The sequence below is a fragment of the Papilio polytes genome, unplaced genomic scaffold, assembly GCF_000836215.1.
Source record: "Papilio polytes unplaced genomic scaffold, Ppol_1.0 DF823731.1, whole genome shotgun sequence".
Taxonomy (NCBI): Eukaryota; Metazoa; Arthropoda; class Insecta; order Lepidoptera; family Papilionidae; genus Papilio; species Papilio polytes.
The window spans coordinates 3954615-3976275 of NW_013525473.1; the positions used below are offsets into that span (position 1 = coordinate 3954615).

The 21661-nt window shown below is 32.2% G+C and overlaps 1 protein-coding gene across 2 annotated transcripts in view; it reads right to left on the reverse strand.

Annotated features, from left to right (window-relative positions):
* Positions 1–712: 712 nt before the first annotated feature.
* Positions 713–21661, reverse strand: part of LOC106103726 (neuropeptide Y receptor-like) — a 37831-nt gene continuing 16882 nt past the window's right edge. The window contains exons 1-7 of one of the 2 annotated variants that reach the window (XM_013283571.1): positions 14283–14472; positions 3724–4414; positions 3285–3483; positions 3040–3108; positions 2201–2359; positions 1441–1528; positions 713–968 (exon numbers count right to left, since the gene is read on the reverse strand). In XM_013283571.1, coding sequence (XP_013139025.1) covers positions 751–968; positions 1441–1528; positions 2201–2359; positions 3040–3108; positions 3285–3483; positions 3724–4373 — 1383 coding nt within the window. In that variant the 5' untranslated portion in view covers positions 4374–4414; positions 14283–14472 and the 3' untranslated portion in view covers positions 713–750. Of the gene's footprint in view, positions 969–1440; positions 1529–2200; positions 2360–3039; positions 3109–3284; positions 3484–3723; positions 4415–14282; positions 14473–21661 lie in introns of those variants that run through there. The other variant, XM_013283570.1, reaches the window with a different exon arrangement.

Here is a 21661-nt window from a genome sequence, read left to right on the forward strand (position 1 = left end):
GGATAGTCTGAAAAATACATCGGCTACTCACTTTTGTTATTGTGGAATTATTCCACGCGTTCGGAGTCGCGGGCGAAATTTAGTTTATAATAAACGAAATCTTTATGTTTTTGGGATTTCAAAAGTGTATCCCTTTAGGCCAGGTAAATTGTCGAAATATTTTTAATAAATTATGTGTATTTAGCACTCAATATAAAATGTACAAAACAAAAAAATATTTAACAAGTAAATAAAAAAACTAAAATTTAAAGCGTGTTAAAGCGCAAACGATATTAAAATCAACTTTTTAGGCGTAATTAATTTATTTTCATTTTAACTTATTGAAAACTTGAAATGTACTTCGTTTCGTTAATTAAGCGTAAAGAACTGGAATAACAGTAAGTCCTATTTCATCCACTAAATTAAATGTATTTTCTCTTCTGATATTTGGGATTTTATTTAAATATAGATGTGTTTAGAATGTTAGAATTAATCTCTTTTGTCATTAGTTCTTGCTCAATGGTTGGCGTTAACATCGATCCCTTACCGCCCATATAAGGGTCCCCGCAACCTTGACATTATTGGTGTAATGCTTCGAAAACTGTAATGAAATGAATGCTCTTATCCCAATGTTATAACGGTAACTATTTAAGAATAAAACATCATACAGTTGTGAAACATTTTATTATGCCAGTCGTTGTAATAAAATTCGATACACTATATAAATAAATTTACATAATTATTATTATTTAAATCGAACAATTATGAGATTCAATTGAAATGAGATCGTATAGAAAGCGCGCGAACAGGCGGAGTCTGAATATCAGTATTTCGTACGAGATGTTTGTTGATGGAGTTTCGAGAGATGGCGCCACCTATGTGACCTCGTTTCAGAGATCCGCACGAGGAGCAAGTAGGTGCTCTGTGCAGGCGACTGACGCAACTACTGGACGTCCCTCTGCGTAGGATCCCGTTGGCGGCAACCATTTCTACAGAAATAAATTGAAGTAGAAGACATCATGTTAGAGAGATCTAGGAAATAACAATTACTTCACAGACAAACGTCTCTTAAACAATAACGATGATCAACACCAATTGCGTAGACACTTTAAAAAGCAGTACATGCTGTACCAAATTCCACTTTAGTCCTCTACAAAAACGTACTATTATACTATCCTACCGAATATTATCTAAAGATGGTTTTGAGTCATATCACAGCCGCTGATCCTGATCTCTAGATGAGTAATTTCTAAGTTTCGGTTATGAGTTTAAGGACCTATCCCACAACTGGCTGATAGAGGCTCAGATAGCTTAAACATGACGTCACTGTCAGATAAAGTAACAATATTTCCATCACATATTTTACACGTTAGATTGTTATTTGACAATTTACAAGAATTTGGTAGGATTGTCTCTTAAATGTCTAATTTTGAAGCCTAATATACAAGTTTGAAATATTACCTGATAAGGGCACACCTTCACAGACGCTCGAACGTTGAAAAGACCGAGAGGCGGGGCCTTTTTTGCAACACAGTAGGCAGCTCAAAGCCTGACAAACATAAAAGAAATTTAATTTTCACTATATCTTTCTATTTGTATGTTTGCGTGGATAAGAATAAAAATAAAACTTGGAAATACAGTCAGAAAATATTGTGTAAAAACATTTTAGGCTGTCGTGAATTTTTTGTATGGCTCTCGAATTAGATGTTTATAAAATACGAGGCTAATTTTCACAAATAAGATAAGACTACTATTGAATTTCAAGCGAAATTGTCTTGTATATTTCGAATACAAAATCTTTATTATCCTGGGAGCAATTTTAATTCGTACGACTTGTGCGTAAAAAATGTAATTAGTGACTCAGCTGAAAACTATTTGTCAACTCCTCTGTTTGCGAAAAATAAGTTTATAGTATCGAATATTCTACGAAATAATGAATAACGTGTACTAAAAAATAGTTGGATAATTATACTCAGAGTTAAGATGAAAAATTTATATTGATTAGATGAGACGTTTAAAAGAATCGGTATTTTATTTTTTAAAATGTTTTTCACGATAATTATGGACTGAAAAAAAAACATGTAGAAGCCAGATAATTATTTTAATGTGTTATTTTTACATTAAACCAATTTTATCCATCAGATTGTGAATTCAATCCAATTCAGAATTCATTCCAAATGGGAAATAAAATAATGAATAAACAAGAAGTGGTGTAACCTGCCTGTTTATATCCTCGTTTGTACCGTGCGTTCATATAGCAATAAATAATTGGATTATAACACGAGTGGGACATCGCAAGCCAATGGCTCGCGAACCAGACGTACGGCATTCCAGCCCATGTCGCCCATTTCTCGTCCTTCTCGTGTACCGTCCATAATACCTACAATAAAAAGTTATTCATCATTCTGTCTCTATCGTACTCTACGTGGAACGATTTTCGTACTCCAGGTCGAACCATCAATCGTCATTACGTTACACCCTTAACAATCAATCCAAAATCAATCTCAAATAGCTTCTTACTGAATTACGCCAAAATATCAAGGCTTATAAATCTTTGTGTAATCCTAAGTGATTGGGTTGACAGGAAGATGGTGATGAGATACTCACAACGTACTTAATAGTAGCCAATAGTTTATTAACTATTTAACTAACCAATTTATCATTTCATACGGCAATTCGATTATCTCAGTGATAGATCCCGGTTGCTAAATGTCTATCGATTTTAATTACGATTAATTTCCAGCAAATGATGTTAGACGATAATATAATTTACTACAAGCATTTAATAGGGAACTGATTTTACATCGAAAAGCTGATTATTATTATAATTGTATAATAGTTTGATTGGTAGCACAAACGCAACCGTGTTCCCACTGCTAAAATACTTGTTTAAAACCATGTCCTAGTCTTCTTGGGAATTGAATAACAATTTACTCAACAGGTGAACGTTAGATGCTCATCAAATTTAAATAATTGCATACTACGCGCATTTTAATAATAATTGTTACAAAATGTAATAATCTAATATTTATACAAAAAGTGGTTATATAAAATACTTGCAATGAAAATGTTGAGCGGCAACCAGCACGTTATGAACACCGCCACCACCGTCACCATCATCTTCACCATCTGCAATCAAGAAATCACTTCAACGCAAGTCCAAGTTGCTACAAATCACGTTTCGCTTTACCTAAGTCTAAGGCTAAATAGTTGTGTTAATAATTTCGTAAACGTAAATTTTCATCTACTTTCGCTTATCACTTCTATGATAAAAAAAAAGTCGGAATGACTATACAAAAGGGAACCTTTCTTTTCGAATGTTGCATTCTTGTGTCTCGTTCGGAGAGCGCTTCACCAGGAGGTCTCCCGCCCCAGACCACGTGAGCGATGCGAGCGTATGTGCACACTAGCGCCATCAGCGGCACGAGAAACTGCAGCACCATTAACGCGCACGTGTAGTGGTGACTTTGGTCTGGATTGCTCCATTGCTCAAGGCATATGTCTCTGCGAAAAAGACCATAGTCTTAAATAGTTCTAGTTTCCAACTAATTTTGAATAAGAAAAAAGTTAAAAAATTATCAATCGAGCGTTTCGTTATCAGAGTAATTGCATCGATTTTTTCATGTAATTAATATTAAAAACCTTAAATTAAGTTTACGTCTAATTAGTTTGGCAACTACTAAAAGTTTAAAAGTAATACTTAGTAGTAGAAAAGTAATTAATATGTAATTAAAATTTACTCACGCCTTACAAATTTGATGCCAATCGGTAGGTCTTTGAATTTCAGACACAATAGGTATCGGGCCAGCGGTAGCTAGGGCTCCGCACCACACGCCGACTACCACCAACTTAGCGCTCGTCTTACCCAGACGAGGACGAAGTGGCCTTATTATAGCCATGTATCTATCTATCGATATAGCCAATAGAGTGTATGCACTAACAAACACCGACACAGCTTGAGAATAATTCACTATTTTACACATTATAGAACCAAACGGCCAGTACCGAAGTATCAACATTGATACAAAGGAAAAGGGAACACAAAATAATGTCATTAGAATATCTCCCACAGCTAAGTTAACTATGAAATAGTTAGTAACAGTTTTCATTCGAGGTGAATTTTGCACAACGAAGCAAACAAGTCCATTTCCTAAAAGTGCAACCACGAAAACTGCGCTGTACATAAAGTATACGCAAATTTGAAATGTCGTAGAAGATAGAAAGTCTTCGGAGGACGAACTCGGCGAACATATTGCACTGATATCTGTCCATTTAGTTTTATAATTTGATACATTCTCAAACGTCTTGCCACCACTCGTCGTGTTTATCGGGAAATCGTCCGGTGACGTGCTTGTTTCATTGTTTCCAATTAAGATATCGCTTGTTTCAATCATAATTACTTTAAAAGGTTCATTTTTCGATTCACTTTCAGTTCCTGAAACAAAATAGGGTCATTATTTTTATCGCCTTTCAAAGAATTTATCTTTTGAAAAGCTTTACAAGGGCACACTTAATGCTTACAACCATTAAGGCCGTCCTTGTAAACTTTTGTTTGAGTGATGCAATGTACAAAAAAACATAAGGTGTTATTGTAATAAAACACTTTTTTTACAAAAAGTAGGTAATTCTATACAGAGTCTTACACACACAGCCTATACGTGATAAACATACTTCACAATAATGACACAATTTTCATTTTATCTTTAGACTTAAATTTAGTTGTGTAAATTCCATAGCAAGGCAATAAGGCAATAATACAGGGGTTATAAAATTATTTGTTTTTTTGTTTGAATTTAATATTTGAATTGAAATAGTAATAAAGTAAAAACAACTTATTTTTAAACGCAAATTTTAAATTTATTGAGTCAGTCATCTCGTGTACGTTGTGAGCATACGATTGCTTCAATCATCGACTGTCATTTATTCGCCCAACACTTCCGTTCATCATGCTCTCTAAATAAAATTGTTTTTGTTTATCTACATTAAGATGCGAATTTTATGTTATTTTCTGAAAAAATGGGTTACCATCACATTCCAGGTTATTTTCCATCTAATAATATTACGACTTTGTAAAAAATTAGTCTTGCTAGTTATTATTTTAATGTTTTGTATTGAACTATTAAATGGCTTTTGACACAAATAGGTAGGAAATACTTCCTCGACCATAAACACGTTTTTTTCACGAGAGCGTTTTTCAAGTCTGTGAGGAATTTCATAAAGTGAAGAGAAAAGTTAAAGTGAAAATACGTTTACTTTTTTTTCTGATAAACAAAATTAAACTGCACAACACCGGGCACAAACAGCCAGTTCTATTTTAATATACGGTTTAATTACTTCCTAATTAAAAACGTTCTTTCATATTGAATATTTTTGTTTCTCGACGGTGAGAGGCGACGAATACACGCTCTTTGTTTTAATTAAAATCACTGCACCTATATATTTGTTTTCATTAGGTAATTGCCTTAACTTTGGCCGAATTATCGCACGAGCTTAGTCCGTGAATAAAATTAAAAAGTTAATTAGCGAACTAGAAAAAAATGTAAGGTCATAGTTTAATCTTGCCACATTTTTTATGTTACAATATGAAAAGGAACTATCTTAATTATTTTCCCCCTAACAGTCTTGAATATTAATATGCCAGAAAAGAACCATTTTCTTGACCAAACCATATAGCTCTTAAACCTTCATAAAATAAATCTAATGCTCTAATCTAAAGCTCCAATAAAAACCTTGTAATAAAGTTAACAAATCGATTTATAACACAATACAAAAAAAACGAACCAATACAGAAAAAATGATTTATTTTTCAGGCAACAGCTATCATTTCGTATTGCAAATTGAAAACGTTGCGCTTCTGTAAAAATAAACTTTCTCGGCGTGTTTAAGCTTGTGATGAAAAACATTTTTATAAACAATCGGTTTGGGCTATGATTAATACAACTAACAAGACCATGGGCATCGATGAACAGCTCGATGTTCAAACTGCTGTCCCTTCTCTAGAGATAAATCACTATTTTTAGACAATCACATAATTCTAATTAACAACGTAATTAACTTCAACATTAAGAGATTCCCGCCAAAACGCTATCATCAATACTTCTGATTGACATTGACAGATGTCATAGGGATGGGACATGTATACCGATGATCTAGTGTTGCTGTTGCTCCGATTGTTCTTAACACTGTATTGTTATTTTTTTAAACTACATCCTATTAAATTAATGTTGGTTACAAAAGTCGTGAAGACAATCAAGTTGCTACAGTCCGAGACCAAACGTAGAGTTAAGGATAGCAGAAAGTTCCAGCGCTCTTTGCCTCTCTGCTACTACTGAGAAATAGGATAATAATTAAGTCGGAAAAGTAGACGAACATCGAAAATGTATGAATCGATTGTGGAAAGAATATGTTGGAGGCAGTAGATTTATATATCACGACTGATAAAGATGTATGGTACTGTATTATATACTGTCCCTATATAGGTAAAAGGACAGAATCATGAAAGAACTGGCAATCATCCACCCGCTTTTATCTACTATTATATTTAGTAGGGATTGAAAAGTCTTTCGAGCATGAAATTTATCAAGCGTTTGTAATTGAATGGTCAACGATAAAAAATAATGGATCAGTTCAGAAGATCTTTTGACGTCGGCAGTATTTATGAAGGGATTGTCAATTTGATCTATATTTAATAAAATTATTATAGAAAGATATCTGTAGTGTAGATTTGATCTGGTTTGATCTTACAAGAAAATTCTACAAGTAAAGTAGTGTGTGAAACTGTTATGTGAACAATAAACTCGGATAAGTCGGAAGCATCTTTGTCTAAGCACAGTATACAAATGATCATAAAGACCGCACGGTTTTACTGCTTCCAAATCTCGTATTAGCTAAAGCCTAAAATGTAACAAAAGTTTACGAGCACTGTCGCTCGTTTCCGTTAAGATGTGTTATTTTATAGTTAATTTTGCTCATGAAATTGATCCAAGACCTAGAAAGAGATGGTTGGATTGCATGAAAGGTGACATGATCATGAAGGGAGTGATGACTGAGATGACGTATGATAGAGTTATTTGGAGGGCATAAACCTGTTGTGCCGACCTTACGAGAGTATGATAAGGACGACAATGATGATGATAATGATGAATTGTGGCCATCTTTGCTTTATTTTGGAAGATATTTACAACTATATATATATATATGATTGTGAGCATACAAGATCAATGTATTCTACCGGACAGGAGTGCCATACTAACATAATATTTGGATGGAAGTTTGTCTCTTTTTACGTATCTCCAAAACTTAAGCTTAACAGATAACAGAAGCAGAACAGATTATATAAAGTTTTTTAATTACGCGGACTAAGTCACGGGCAAAAGCTAGTATGTGTGTATACATAGTTTACGTTTATTTACTACCCATTTTGGTAAATTGATATTTTACGATCCGACATTTGAAGTCGTAAATTTATCGAAGCATACAAACGTGCTAAATTATATCATTCATGGTGGCAGTTTGCTGATATTCAATCCTAAGTGGGGTGCGTATTTAATTCTGTGACTGGTACGTACTTTCGTTGTGACCTCCTTTAAGCATGACCGATTTAGAACAGAGAGTCGTCATTCGATTCGTATTCCTCCCCGGAATGTGACAGAACAGTACAGATTTTTCTATTTGATTACTATAAAAAACACTCTAAAAATATCGTTTTATAAAGCATAAAATGTCTGTCAAAAGGAGTGTAAATAAGTAATTTTCATTTCATGAAGTATAATCAACGTCTGTTTGCAAAATTTTAAGAACTAATTTCACTTTTTTAATAGCATAGAGATTGGTGGATTTTAATGAGTTTTCACTCTTTCGTATACATTTAAATTATTATTTATTTATTATTTGAAAGATAAATGTTTTTAAAATTGAAATACATTACAATTAAAAATTCTTCTACAGCGAAGGAATAATTTAAATGAGAGTATATTTGAATACGAGATATATATTAATATAATGAAAATTGTATTGTAAAAATTAGTATTATTTTGATAGAATATGCCATTTAGTAACTAATTCGCTTGCTAGCAGAGACTACAAGTTTAACTTTACTGTTTATACTAGAATCATTAAACATAGGAAATTTCATTGTACTAAATCCCCACAATATGTATGGTTACAACAAGGGTTGTAAAGGAGGTCTTTTTAACGAAAGCGGTTGCGGATGCGGATGCGGAGGCCAAGCGCTTCACTTCTGCAGATGCGGAGGTTAACCGTAGCGAAAGCGTACGTCAATTATAAAATATTAATTACGATTAATAAGAAATAGAAACTAATACAACGTTAATTCAAAATACAGATTGGTACATAATTACAAGGTACAGTTTATTAATGTCTAAAAACTATAATTAGTTACGATATATATAATTAGTATAGCACGCCCGCGCAGGCCTCATAAACGTTACCTAATCGCCCCACTCTCGTTAAAGATGTAAATTAACCTCCGTTATAACTCCGCATAAAAATAACGGAAGCGGAAGCGGATGCGGAATTAACATTTCTTGCGGAAATTCCGCACTTGCGGATACGGAAGTTCCGTTACAACCCTAGTTACAACTACACAAACATGTATCGGTATCACGAAGTATAAAGTCAAATTTAGGATTTATTATATCGCTTAGATAAATAAGATAAGGCTTTCCCTTAAGTTGATAGAAAATTCTTAAGTCCTTTAGAGTAAGAAATTGAAGTTAATAATTAGGACAATATTGTCGTATCAATTTTAAAGTTTTATTTTAGGTAATACACTTTGAAAACAAAAAAGTCTTCAATGTGTTATTTTCTAGGCTGTAATGGGACATTCGTTGAGGTTGGTACGACTCGTACTCATCGTAAAGATGGAAATTTATAGCATAAACAGTGACGTAATTATTCACCTATTTGGGACGCCCTAATTGTAAGCCCGCCTTTGTCGTTAATTGACAATCTTATTTCATTATATTTAAAACACCAATACACGTTATAATTTGATTTAAAAAGGAAACATAAATTACGTTTTAATTTCTTTCTTTTTTGTTATTTTTAAATTTCACGCGGACGGCGTCGCGGGCTAAAGCTAGTCCATTATAAAGTATTTTATACCAATAAACATTTTTCAAATTGTAGATCGAATTCGGAGCACAAAAGGAAAAAACGCCACATTCACAATACCAAATGACATTTTCAAAACATTCCATCTAATTTTAAAAATAAAATTTGATATAATAAATTAAAAAGCTTAATCGATCCTAATTATAACTGCAACTGGTAACGTTGGCGTAGCAACATAAAGAATTCATTGTATAAACCACTTGTAACAAAACTATTTATAAACAGCAACATACGGAATATGAATGATGGTACTCACTTTTACACACTAACTGGAAACCCGGATTATCTCAGGTAGAAATAATATGTACAAACTAGCGACTAGCTCCGACTTTGTAAGGCTTGTTGCGAATATTGAAACTATCGTACGAGTGTTGGTTCCTATTTTAAGTTGAATTTAGTTACAAATTCTGACATCATGAAATACTGTTATTTCTGATAAGAAATAGAATATAGTCTTGTTTTCTTCCTAAATAAACGCTTTCATCTACATAGATAATTATCGTAAATGTTGTTCAAAAAGAAAAAACAAATGACTCTTGACTTCCTGACTAGCTGTTGCTCGCCACTTTGCTCGCGTGAATTTAAAAAATAATGAAAACATAACCTATGTTACTCACAGATAAATTACCTTTCTTACGGTGCAAGAATTTCTAAAATCGGCGCAGTAGTTTTTGAGTTATTTCAATTCAAACAATAAATACAAATATTTCCTCTTTATAACACTGGTATAAGATAGATATATTATTCATGTATCATAGAAAAGGTGTGTCTGTTATCCGCTTTATTATTTGAAAAACAAGTCCTTTAAGTCAAGTATTACAATAGGTTTCATACACGTGTTTCAATCACGAACATGATCACAAAGTTATTATATTTCACAAAAGTTCTTTGACGTTTTAACTTTTTTAATATAGTTTCAGGTGCATTGACACGTGGTTTGTATGCTTCATTTCGTTGGAGTATTATGTTATACGAATACTTTACAAACTTACATCATTTAAACTTTCTACCATCTATTAAAAGTTCACTTTAGTTTGATTAATAATTAGGAATACACTGTTACACTTAAATTAACAATTTTCGACCTTAATACTAAGGAATAGACATATAAATCGCTCTTTAGAGTAACTAATTTGCTTAGCAACATTATGGATTCCACATCATCCAATTTCTATCATCATCTTATTCTTGTCGCTGTGTTTGAGATCAAAGATTCTTCTTTCATCATCATCATCTTCTGATGATCGAGGGTATTTACTACTCTACCATACCTCTCTAAAAGCCGTCATATTTGTACGTTGGTTCGTCTCACACACATCCTCTTCCACACAAACCATCCCTAGTAACTTAAATATCCATACATCTATAATAACTTCGTGAATTAATACAATCTCAATTCTTTCTAATATATCAGTAGAATATTTACAGTAAAAGTTTGAAAGAACACTGGAGACTCTACATGAGAATTGAAATGGAATTTGCAATTCGTATTGCCTGGAATACACTTTCAGATTCTAATAAAGTTTGTTGACACACGTACAACTTTCTAACCGTAGAATTACATTGTCCCTTCCATTCTGTTATATAAAGAATCTACAATACGCATTTATGTACGTATGTGTGTGTACGTCCCAGATATCGATGGATAAACGTAGGGCAAAAAGGCTTGAAGTTATAAGTCCGGGTTTGTTTTAGACGGTTCAAGATAGAAATAATTCGTTTTTTACTGACGAATTTCACTGTTAGTTGATAAAAAGTGCCACTTTAGTCAAAACCTTCAGTTATAAACGTATGTTACGTATGTACGTTGATATACTATATGAAAGAAGATACAGAAATAAAACTAGTGAAATATGCACTGCCGGACTCATACTCTCATACTGTGCCCATTTATAAATAGATTTTTTACTGATTTGAACACGTGCGATGTTTTTTTGTTTTGTTCAATGTCATATACTTTTTTAAAACTGATGTATGTTTAAAAACATGTCAATTGATAAAACGTAATATTTGGAAAACACAGAAATAGACTGTTCTTGCTGTTAAATAGGGTGAGACAAACGATTTTATTATACAAATGTATTCTTTGAAGCACGCAGTTTGACTAAGCATATTGTTTTTATTGTTAAGTAGAGTAGTAGAAGTTTTAATGATTACCAAAATTAAAGAAGAAAGCAATATAAAGTAAGGATTATTTGTGAATGGACTAACTTAACATAAACAGAATAAAGACTGTGATATGCAAATATGTTTCTTGAATAAAACAAAGTGTCGCCCACGAATGGTTAAGTAGACTCTGGTTCTTTTATACTATGCTTTATATTTACGAGTATGTTAAATTTAATGATGTTCTCTTCAGCAGTTTAGTAAAAACCTTACGAATTTTTGCATTTATAGTTGGACCGTTTTTGTAACATTAGTAAGATCAGATTAAAAAGCATTTAACATTTGTGTAAGATAAATTTAGATCACATTATCTCATAATTACGAAAAAATAAACTAATATTAAAGCAAAAAGTGTAGCTGTACATTGCACTTCAGTTTGAAGCAAACCATTTGCTGTTTGGAAACACGTTTAAATCAAAATAACCGTTTGTATTCTTATTTTTAAGTCTGTACGTAGTTGCGTTTTACAGCTCTTTGAATGAACGCTAAATCCTATTTTTACATCGCGGCCGATCAGGAGATTGAAAATAGTTACCTTGTTATATATCATTATAATTGCCCTTTAAAAATATCAAAGTAATTTATGTTTTGAGAAAAATAAACTACCAATATCACAACACTCATAAAAATGGATAGTTCAAAGAGTTTTTTTCAACATCGTTTCCGCAATTTCATTTTGCACTTCATATATCGTGTTGCACGTTGAAAATTTGTTTCAATATTATTAGACTATAGTTTTAACGCTTTTAATATCGTCATTCGGTTTTTATGAAAAGTTACATGGAAACGTAAAACTATATCGAATGGGGATTTTTTTTTTGACTATCATTAGTACAAAGAAAGGGTTGGCTTGTTGTTACACAGATGCTACGACAGTAGAAACTTTCCGTAATATTGATGGCACATACAGTTACCACTGTAGATTTTATTAGATAACAAGCTTTTGCTCTCAATTGCTCAGATCCGAGTTTCAAAAGAACACAAAATATACACTTGAAAATTTACTTAATTTCATTACTCAGTGATTATGTAGATTTATAATAGTAAAATTATTTTTTGACTTTGAGTCACTAGTGTTTTGAAATCACACGTTACATATAAAAATGTAAATTCTTCCTCTTCATAAAACAAGTATAGATAAGTTGTAGTAAAGAAAAGCGAAAAAATCAATTAGCACAAAAAAACATTTGCTGATTAGGTACTCCCTCCAGTAAACGATGTGTTTAAAATTACATATTCCTAAGATATTTTCAATATTGGGCTTATCAAAAAATTAAACATAAACGGTAATTCGACAACAATTTATGGACATAAACATTAATTGAAATCATCTAAGCTTCCCCAAAGCGGATTAACTTAAGTGGATATTTGATCTGTACTTTAATGGAACTTTCACGTACCAAAGCTGTATTAAGCTTATTGAGATAAAACGCACTTGAATTAATTTCCGAGTTTAACCTCCGCCCTAATCGGCAAATTGGCACAACTGATTGATTAGTTTGGTTTACTCGAATTACCCAAAACGGTTTAGTATTACGTTGCTTATACTATTAATAAACATGTCTCAGATAAGTAATACATGTTACTTATTAACTTGCTGAATTCTCATCGACTTCTACTAATATAATAAAGCGTAAACACACACTACTTCGTGGCGTAGGATGTCAGCAATCACAGCATTAGTTTGAATAATTCTTTCTTTAACAAAAAGCCCTACACTTACGACACGCTTTAGGCTATATATTTTCACGCTACTGAACTTAGGGGGTAATTAAATTGACAGAAAAACATTTATGTGGGAAAGGAACCATAAACTACAAGCTGTCAACATCAAGGAAGCAAGGTTATTATGGTAACGATAGCCGGACGGGAACAGCTAGTGTGTGTTATAAGGGTAAAAAAAATAATCGCGTCAAAATGTTAACAAAAAGTTTAATTAACGTTAATTAACGTTTTTATTTATTATGTAGACTGTTCAAGGTTCAACATTCTCTCGCGACTTAAAAACATCCTAACAAAGTTTCACCACAAGCGGTTCAGTGGTTTAGAATGCAGGGACAAACAAACTTAGAGTTTTAATCACAAAGAAGATTTGAATTTTCAAAACAAGACATTTTAAAAATCCATAAAAACATTTGTTATCGTAAGATCATTTTGTACTACCATTACCCTTAGGATAGTCTCTATGGAAGCTAGTAATTTTTTTTCCAAGTCTTTTTAAACTCATAACAAAAGAAGACGTAAATGACGTCATACAACCAAACAAGTACATCAAATTGAAAACCAGACAATGTACTTAAATCTGTTGGCAGAATCAATACGAAGGTGACATGTTTTTTCACTTAGTTTTCCTTTCCTCGTCTTGCAATAAAACAAATAGGCTCCAATAACTGGGACTGAAAGTATTTGGCAACAAAAAATTCCATGTAGCAAACTCAGATTTACATGGATTCTTTTGTTCTAAAGACATGAAGTTTCCACCACGTCACGTCATGAGGGATTATAAACTCATTGCCAGTACAAACGTATACCAGGGCTATATAATAAAGATCAGAGAACGCCACAAAGACCCAGATAAACATACTAAACATACAAACAGACATAAAGGTTTCTTGATGCTTTCATTCACCGACGGCTGTGGGAATTGACTAACTAGTTATCTTACTATATTTATTGAGATTAATGAACACTGCAAATATTAACATTTGAAATGCTTAAAATGCTACAAAAATGCTTAAAATGTTACAAAATAGATAATTATCTTGGTTACTCTTTTAAAAGTGTACTTCCTAAAAAAATAAATCAACCGTATTTTTAAATAATACATATGTAACAATATTAAATTTGTTTTAGAAATGTTCTTTCTTTTCTTGAAATGGTAATTTAATTAAGTCTATAAAAAGTATATAGGACGAAAGTGTTTCTTTGAAAATAACATAATCGGTATTTGAATACGAAATAAGTGATCTTTATTTTATAATGCGAAAGAAAATACAACTTACCGATTAATTACTTTTATTATCACTTTAAAACAATTTTCTTACTTTATAAGCACTGAACTAACACTTAATAAAGTTACTACTAAACTGATTTAATATGTAATTAATTTACTATTAACTATTACTTAAAAAAAGTTAAATTAACATAAAAGTACGTAACTTTCTTTAGATGTCGGTCGGAGTTAAACCGCATGAATTGTACGTGCGACTTGGACGCGGTTTGATTCATTCTGCCGCCCACCACGCAGCAGGAGTATGCGCAATATTGGGCGGGAAATAATGTTTTCTACATTTAAAATATACTACGAGTATTGAGATGTAATTGGTTTTAGATTAAGTAATACTTTGAAATAGTAACATTAAGTTAGCGATATCGCTGATAGCATCTAAAAGACTATTCAAAATATTTTTATCTTTTATTATATATCTTTACATTGTCACAGGCTTTTTAATTAATTCTACTAGTAAAGAAGCGAAAGACGCGTTTGTTATTGCTTACTATTGAATTTGCTTACCCTTCTGAGTTACAGGCGTAATTTTGTTGTCTACTAGCGATACCACTAATCGAATAATAGGTACTCTGTCTAAATTTGTGTATAGTTGCTATTAGTTAGTCTGTTGATATTAATAGCTATTTTGAGATTTTCGAAAAGTAATCCTTAAGCGTAAACACACACTACTTTGTGGCGTCATATGTCAGCAATCACAGCATATCTTTGAATAATTCTTTCTTTAATAAAAAGCCCTATTCTTACTTCACGCTTTAGGCTATATATTTTAACTCTTTTAAACTTAGAGGGTAAATAAATTGGATAAATACCCTAATATGGGAAAGGGACCATAGGCTACAAGCTGCCAACATTAAGGAAGTAAGCTTACCATGGTTTGTCATCAAGTCATGTCATTCTGACATTTGCAATTGATAATTTGACAAATGTAAACAATGAAATAAAACATAAATTCATGCGGATGAAACCGCATGGGAACAGCTAGTTTGATTATAAACCTAGCTCAAAGACCGTGTAATCATATCAACACATAGTTTAATGAAACCACCGGCTTTCATTTATATGTACGAGTGCTTATATGTGATAAAAGCGTGCAAGTTCATCCAAATTATAAGGGGAGGTAATATCGTAATTTAGCGCGGTAGCCTCTGACATTACCTCGTTCGACCATCACTATACGTATAAGGTTGTTTGCTACCCTCATATTAAGGTTAAATTTATGCAAACACTTAAAGCCCTTAGTCCAGATAAGGAATTAAATTCGATTCCCACTTGTGTTCGAATATTGTACAGAAAACTATCATCAAGACATCTAAATTAGAACTTATGTTGTAAACGTGACAAGTTTTCGACTCAATTGCATTGAGAGCATCGAACATTACACCGAAATGGGTAGGAAATAAACTTCTCTGACTGTAAAAGTTTGTTTCAACCGCGAGATGTTAACTGGTGACCTATAAATGCCTGTCATGTTTATCAAAATAAGGCTAAAAGTAATTTTCATTACAGCGATAACGCGGTACCCAAACGGGTTTGTTTTCGTTTTCCTCGATGTGTATGTATACACACCTTAATAGACAGGTTAATCCCACCGGAGTTGCTAATAATGTTATACATTTATTTCATAACTAGCTTTCGTCCGCGACTTTGTCCGCGTGGAATAAAAAAGAACAATAGTGAAAGAGATATAAGAAAAACATAACTTTTAAATCGAATTTGTTTCATTGCAATACTCATCTTTATTTTTATTTTTATATAGTTGTTTCTCTATTAACATCCCTAGAGAATCCATCAACAAAAGTAACTGCTTCCAAAGATATTTCTTTGATGTATGTACGGTATATCCGTATTTACTAATGTTAGAACAAAGAATCCACGCCATGTCAAAATATAAATCGGGAAGGGACGCAAAGGGGATCAAGGGTGAGGTTATCAAAATGTTCACCTCAAATCAATCTTCTTACGTTTAATCATTTATCTGTTTCGGCAAAAGAAATTGACTTTAAAGTGAAATTCAATGAAGTTATAAAACCAGGATATCCTTGCTATTTGAAAAAATATTGATTTTTGTAAGCCTAAAAAGGTACTTAACATCACGTTACGATCGATTTCAAATATGACAGAATTAATGAAAATAAACATTATTTTGACTTTTGAAATCCAATTGTAGAGAAGCTATTATTTCAAATAGTCAAAAATAACCTAAAGTATTTGAGATAAACAGGTCAAAAACCACATCTATCATGAATAAAAATACAATTGAATATTATTTGAATTCCCTATATAATACGTGTTCGACTATACAATACATTGTGATAATGGACTTAGTATTCTGACGTACTGAATGATTTAGATACCAATCCATCAAGTGTTACGTCGACATAACGTTGCATTTGATATACGTTTTAATATTTTTCGTAATAAGCATTGCTATGTTTAAAAATTGTGTGGAAAAAGAATTTAGTTTTTATTTTATGAAACAAAAGTAGAATAAACGTTCATCATCATTAAATACAATATCATCATCTCCCCTGCCTTTTCCTACTCCCGTATGGTCGGCGCACCGCGTTTTTGGTCCTCCAAATAACTCTATCATCCGTTATCTCAGTCATCACTCCCTTCTTGATCATGTCTCCTTTCTCGCAATACATTCATCTCTTTCTAGGTCTACATCTACCGATGTACCCCTCCAAATTCATAACTAACGTCATTTTTGTTACATGTGATTCATCCCTTCTCATAATATGCCCACGTTAACCTTTTACTCCTTATTTTCTCAACCACTGGGGTTATCCAATCGTGTTACCCCACACATACATCGCGAAATATAATAGAAAAGGTACTCGTATTTGTTTAAAAAAAACAATTTACACGAAAATTAATGAATAAAGATGAAAGTTAATACTATTGTAAAAATACAAAGAATCAGTTCGTTATGTTCTGGTTTGCATCGTAATAGTACAGTAAGACAGTAGTTAATACCAGTACTGGCATAATATGTAAACTAACTGGCGCCAGTGCATTTGTAAATTCCATGCCAGACCTACACAACTGTCCTGTACTGCCATGACGTAAACGAGGCATAGTTTCATAACAGAAAATTACAAAATTATATTTACTTTATTACTTGTGCCGACTTACGTTCATGATTAAGATTAACGATATTTCTCGCCATTTTTCGCAAAGTCATTTAAAATGATCACCTAAGCCAATATTTGTAAGGGTTACACAAATATCTTATAACAAATTGGAAACACACAATTCTTTTTAAGACAGCGAGTTAACTTTGTTTATAATCGCTTTTGACATATTGTATTTGTTAAAATTTTATTTCCAAATTATTCATTAACAGCTTTAATTTAACAACCAAAAGTTTTTTTTTATTACTTTATCTGATCAGATACCATTATTGTATTCCAAAAGGTATCAAAGTACAAAAATACATAAAAATTACATAATATTCGATCGCTCAATATAAATAATTACTTATGCTAAGTTGCTGTAGTTTCCATTTATTTGGTCATTACCTACTTATTCATTAGTTAGTTTAAACTAAATTTAAAATGCGTAAAACTCAAGTTACGTAATTCGGAAATCCATTTTAAGAACCAAAAACTCTAAACGTAAAACGTAGCTGTGAAACCGGCCATAAGAAAAGTGTTACTTCAAGAATAGACAAAAAAGAACATTCGTCTATTCGTTTTTTAGATTTATTGCTGTTAAATGGCAACTGGCCAAAGTTATCTTTTTATGGTTTCTTTTATGATAGAGACTAAATTGTACAAGTAGCCAGACGTTAAATTGTGAAATGCTCTTGACTATTATTATTTATTAAACAAAGTTTGTTATCGATGTCAATTTCTTCCACTAGTTTGTTTTTTACTAACAATACATTTCACTAACTATCTCTCGGTTCAATATTCGCCCTTTCTCCGCGTTTAACATTAAACGTTATACAAATAACATCGTATAATGAATAAATAAAAAAAATTATCTTTACTGTAATAATAAAGCGTAAACACACACTTTTTTATTGCCTAAGATGTCAACAATTACAGCATATTTTTGAAAAATTCTTTTTTTAATAAACTTACGTCACGTAATTTTCGTCACGCTTTGGGCTATATATTTTTACGCCATTAAACATAGGGGGTAAATATTTTGGATAAAAACCTTAATGTGGGAAAGTGACCATAAGTTGCTGCCAACATAAAGAAGCAAGATTGCCAAGGTTTGTCATGTCATATCATTTTGACATTGATAATTTAACAAATGTAAACAATGAAATAAAATTTTCACTATTTCATACGGATGAAGCCGCACGGAAAGAGCTAGTCTGATATATTTTGCAAACCTAATGCGAAGTATTATTTATATCATATTTAAATTATTCACGAAATGTAAATAAGCTATTAAAGGGACGATAAAATTAAAACTCTTATTTCGAGCTGTAAAATTTGAACAAAAGTCAATAATAAATTTAATGTCTATATTCATTTTGAAATGAACTATGTTAATGCTAAACTTAATTTTAATTTAGACGTTCATATTTCGTTTAGTATCAGTACGATATTAATGTTTTATGATTTTTATCAGAATCATATTATTTTATGACTATGCCGGGTAATCATAATACGATCACGTGTTAATAAACCTCCATTTCCACTAACGACTATGGGTGTGAGAACTGCTATATCACGGTCAAACCATCTCCAGTGGAAAGCTTATAAAGCAACATAGCTTGTTTTATTGGAATAGTGTTGAAGATTTTACCTACTCGGATACAATCTAATCCTATTATATTCTTATCGTTTATTAGGTCGCTTAATTGTAGCGTAATCATGCTTAATAAGCGCCCTTGTAATAACTTAGATTATCTCGATTTTTATTACCTAAACAATTATCTACTAGTTATTTCTATTATTTTTACTACTTACTATTTTATTTTATTGCGAGTTTTCAAGACTTTGTTTATACGTTTCAGTGAACGACCAACTAAGAAGATTTTATCTTAAACTCGGAGACTTAAATCGAAAATTGAAGTGCCGGGAAAAAGTACTTCTTATTTTTAATTTGGCTAGAAGCGTTCTGTCGAGAAGATTTAAAAGTGAAATAGAAATTTATCTCTAAATAGCGAAGAAAATTATTTTTAAAAGACGATTACTCCGCTTATATCTTACTTTTTAGCAATATTATAAATGTGAAAGTTTACATGGATGGATGGATGTCTGTTAAAATTGCCTCCTCTACGGCTCAACGAATCATGATTAAATTTGGCATATATGTAAAGTATAGTCTGGAAGAACCCATATTAATAGGAACACATATTTTTTAGATTTCACGCAGACGAAGTCGCGGGNNGTGGCCGGTTGCTCGTTTGCCACCTTATGTTATTAAAAAAAGCTTATATTAGCGGATATACCTGAAGTTACATATATATAAAAGTTTATTATATATATTATTTTATCACTTTATTTGAAAGAAACATTATGAGTATTATTTTTATACGATATGGATAGAAATGTCAAAGTACATTAAATGTGGAGAGATAAGGGTACGGTTGAACAAATCGCCCTGTCAATTTGCACGGCAGTCTCTCAGGAGTATACTTTAACTCAAGGTCGAAGTATCCCTTAAGTTTTTCATCACTCACTTAAGTTTAGCAAGAAAATCTAACATTGAATAATATATTTTTTTATGATATTACAAAATTTATAAAATAATAAACTGATATTCTAAAGAAACTGTGTTATTAATATTAAATTAAGCACGCGATTAACAGATTATAAATGAAGAGAGTGAGGCAATTTCGTGTTCAAACACAACTAAAATCTTTTAAAGTAAACAATTGTCTGAAGTTAAACTACGAGTATAACATTAAGAATCGATAGTTCTAGAACAATAATTGACTTTGTTAAAAGCTTTTTAACTCCCATTAAATTAATACAAAGCAATCAAACTAACGTTAATCTAATTTAACATCTGGAGTTTCTCTTGCAATTTTAAAATGAACTATATGCAATGTCACTTCTAGCTCTACTAACGCCCTGGGCGATATTTCCACAACGCCCTATTTTTTACTACAATTAGGAGAGGAAGGTAACATTGTAATGTAAGAGTAATTCGCAATACCAATGGCCTTTCCTATCAGGCGCCCTATGTTTTCGCGCTTCCACGCCCTACGGTGGTAGATAAATGTGATAGAGCCCACTTTAACAACTTAGCACGAATGGGCCAGCTCGCCCGGTGTCATACCACGACCACATAGAAAACAGGTGTGAAGTGGAAGCAATTCCGCGTTTCGTCTCACGAGTGTGGTTGCGTTGCCCACCCTTCAATGACGGTGGAGGAGACGCGTAGGAAGGGGAAATATCCTCTTTATGTGCGTCTCCTCCTCCGTCATTGAAGGGTGGGCAACGCATCTGCAATTGCGGATGTTTATGGGGAGCGGTCGCTTTTCATTTTGGTGGATTCAGGTGGCCGCTTGCTCGTTTGCCACCTTATATTATAAAAAAAAACCTGTAAGTTACTAGGACTATAATTTTAAATTAAAAGAAGTATGTTAACAAAACAAAATAATAAATCATGTTCTCTAAAAGTCTATTGTATATCAGCTTGCGACAGTTTATATTACCATTTTTACAGCTGTCAGTTCAAAAGAAGTCATAAAAGTGGAATGGGGCCCTTACTTTGATATGTTAATTGTGCTACGACTTTTTGTAACACGAGTGAAACTCCCCCTTATATCTTAGATTAACCTGTCAAGTAAAATGAAACCAACAGCGGCCGAAAAACTGTAGATATTACTTTCCTTAGCCTGTTTTTGGTAATATAAGTCGCTACTGACACCCGTGGTTTCACTTTTCCAGTTAATTTGAATTTCGGTGTTTTGGGTACGTTTAGAGAATTAATTTAGAGACAAGATTAGAGCAGGTTTAGAGCCGTAGCAGTGCGTGTAGATGTAGCTACGATGCTACGAATATTTTATAGTTTTACTGCTTCTACGACAAAGCAATATTAATACGTATTTCTTAGATTGGAAAGTCATTTGAAAAGGCAGTTATTTTTCAAAATCATGATAATAGCGACCCGTCTGGCTTTACTCGTTAAATATACAATTAAATAAATGTGTATCGGCGAAACAAAAAAATGTATTTGTAAAATATTGTTAAAAATCGTTTTATCATTGATTTTGAATTAAGCTATAAAAATTATTTTTATCTGAATATTATTAGTTGCTTATTAAATACATTGAATTATAATCATAAAAATACTCAAATATACATTTTTAGGGCCTGTCCCACCACTGGCTGATAGAGGCCCATATAGCGTAATAATGACGTTACTGTCAGATAAGGAAACAAAATCCGATAT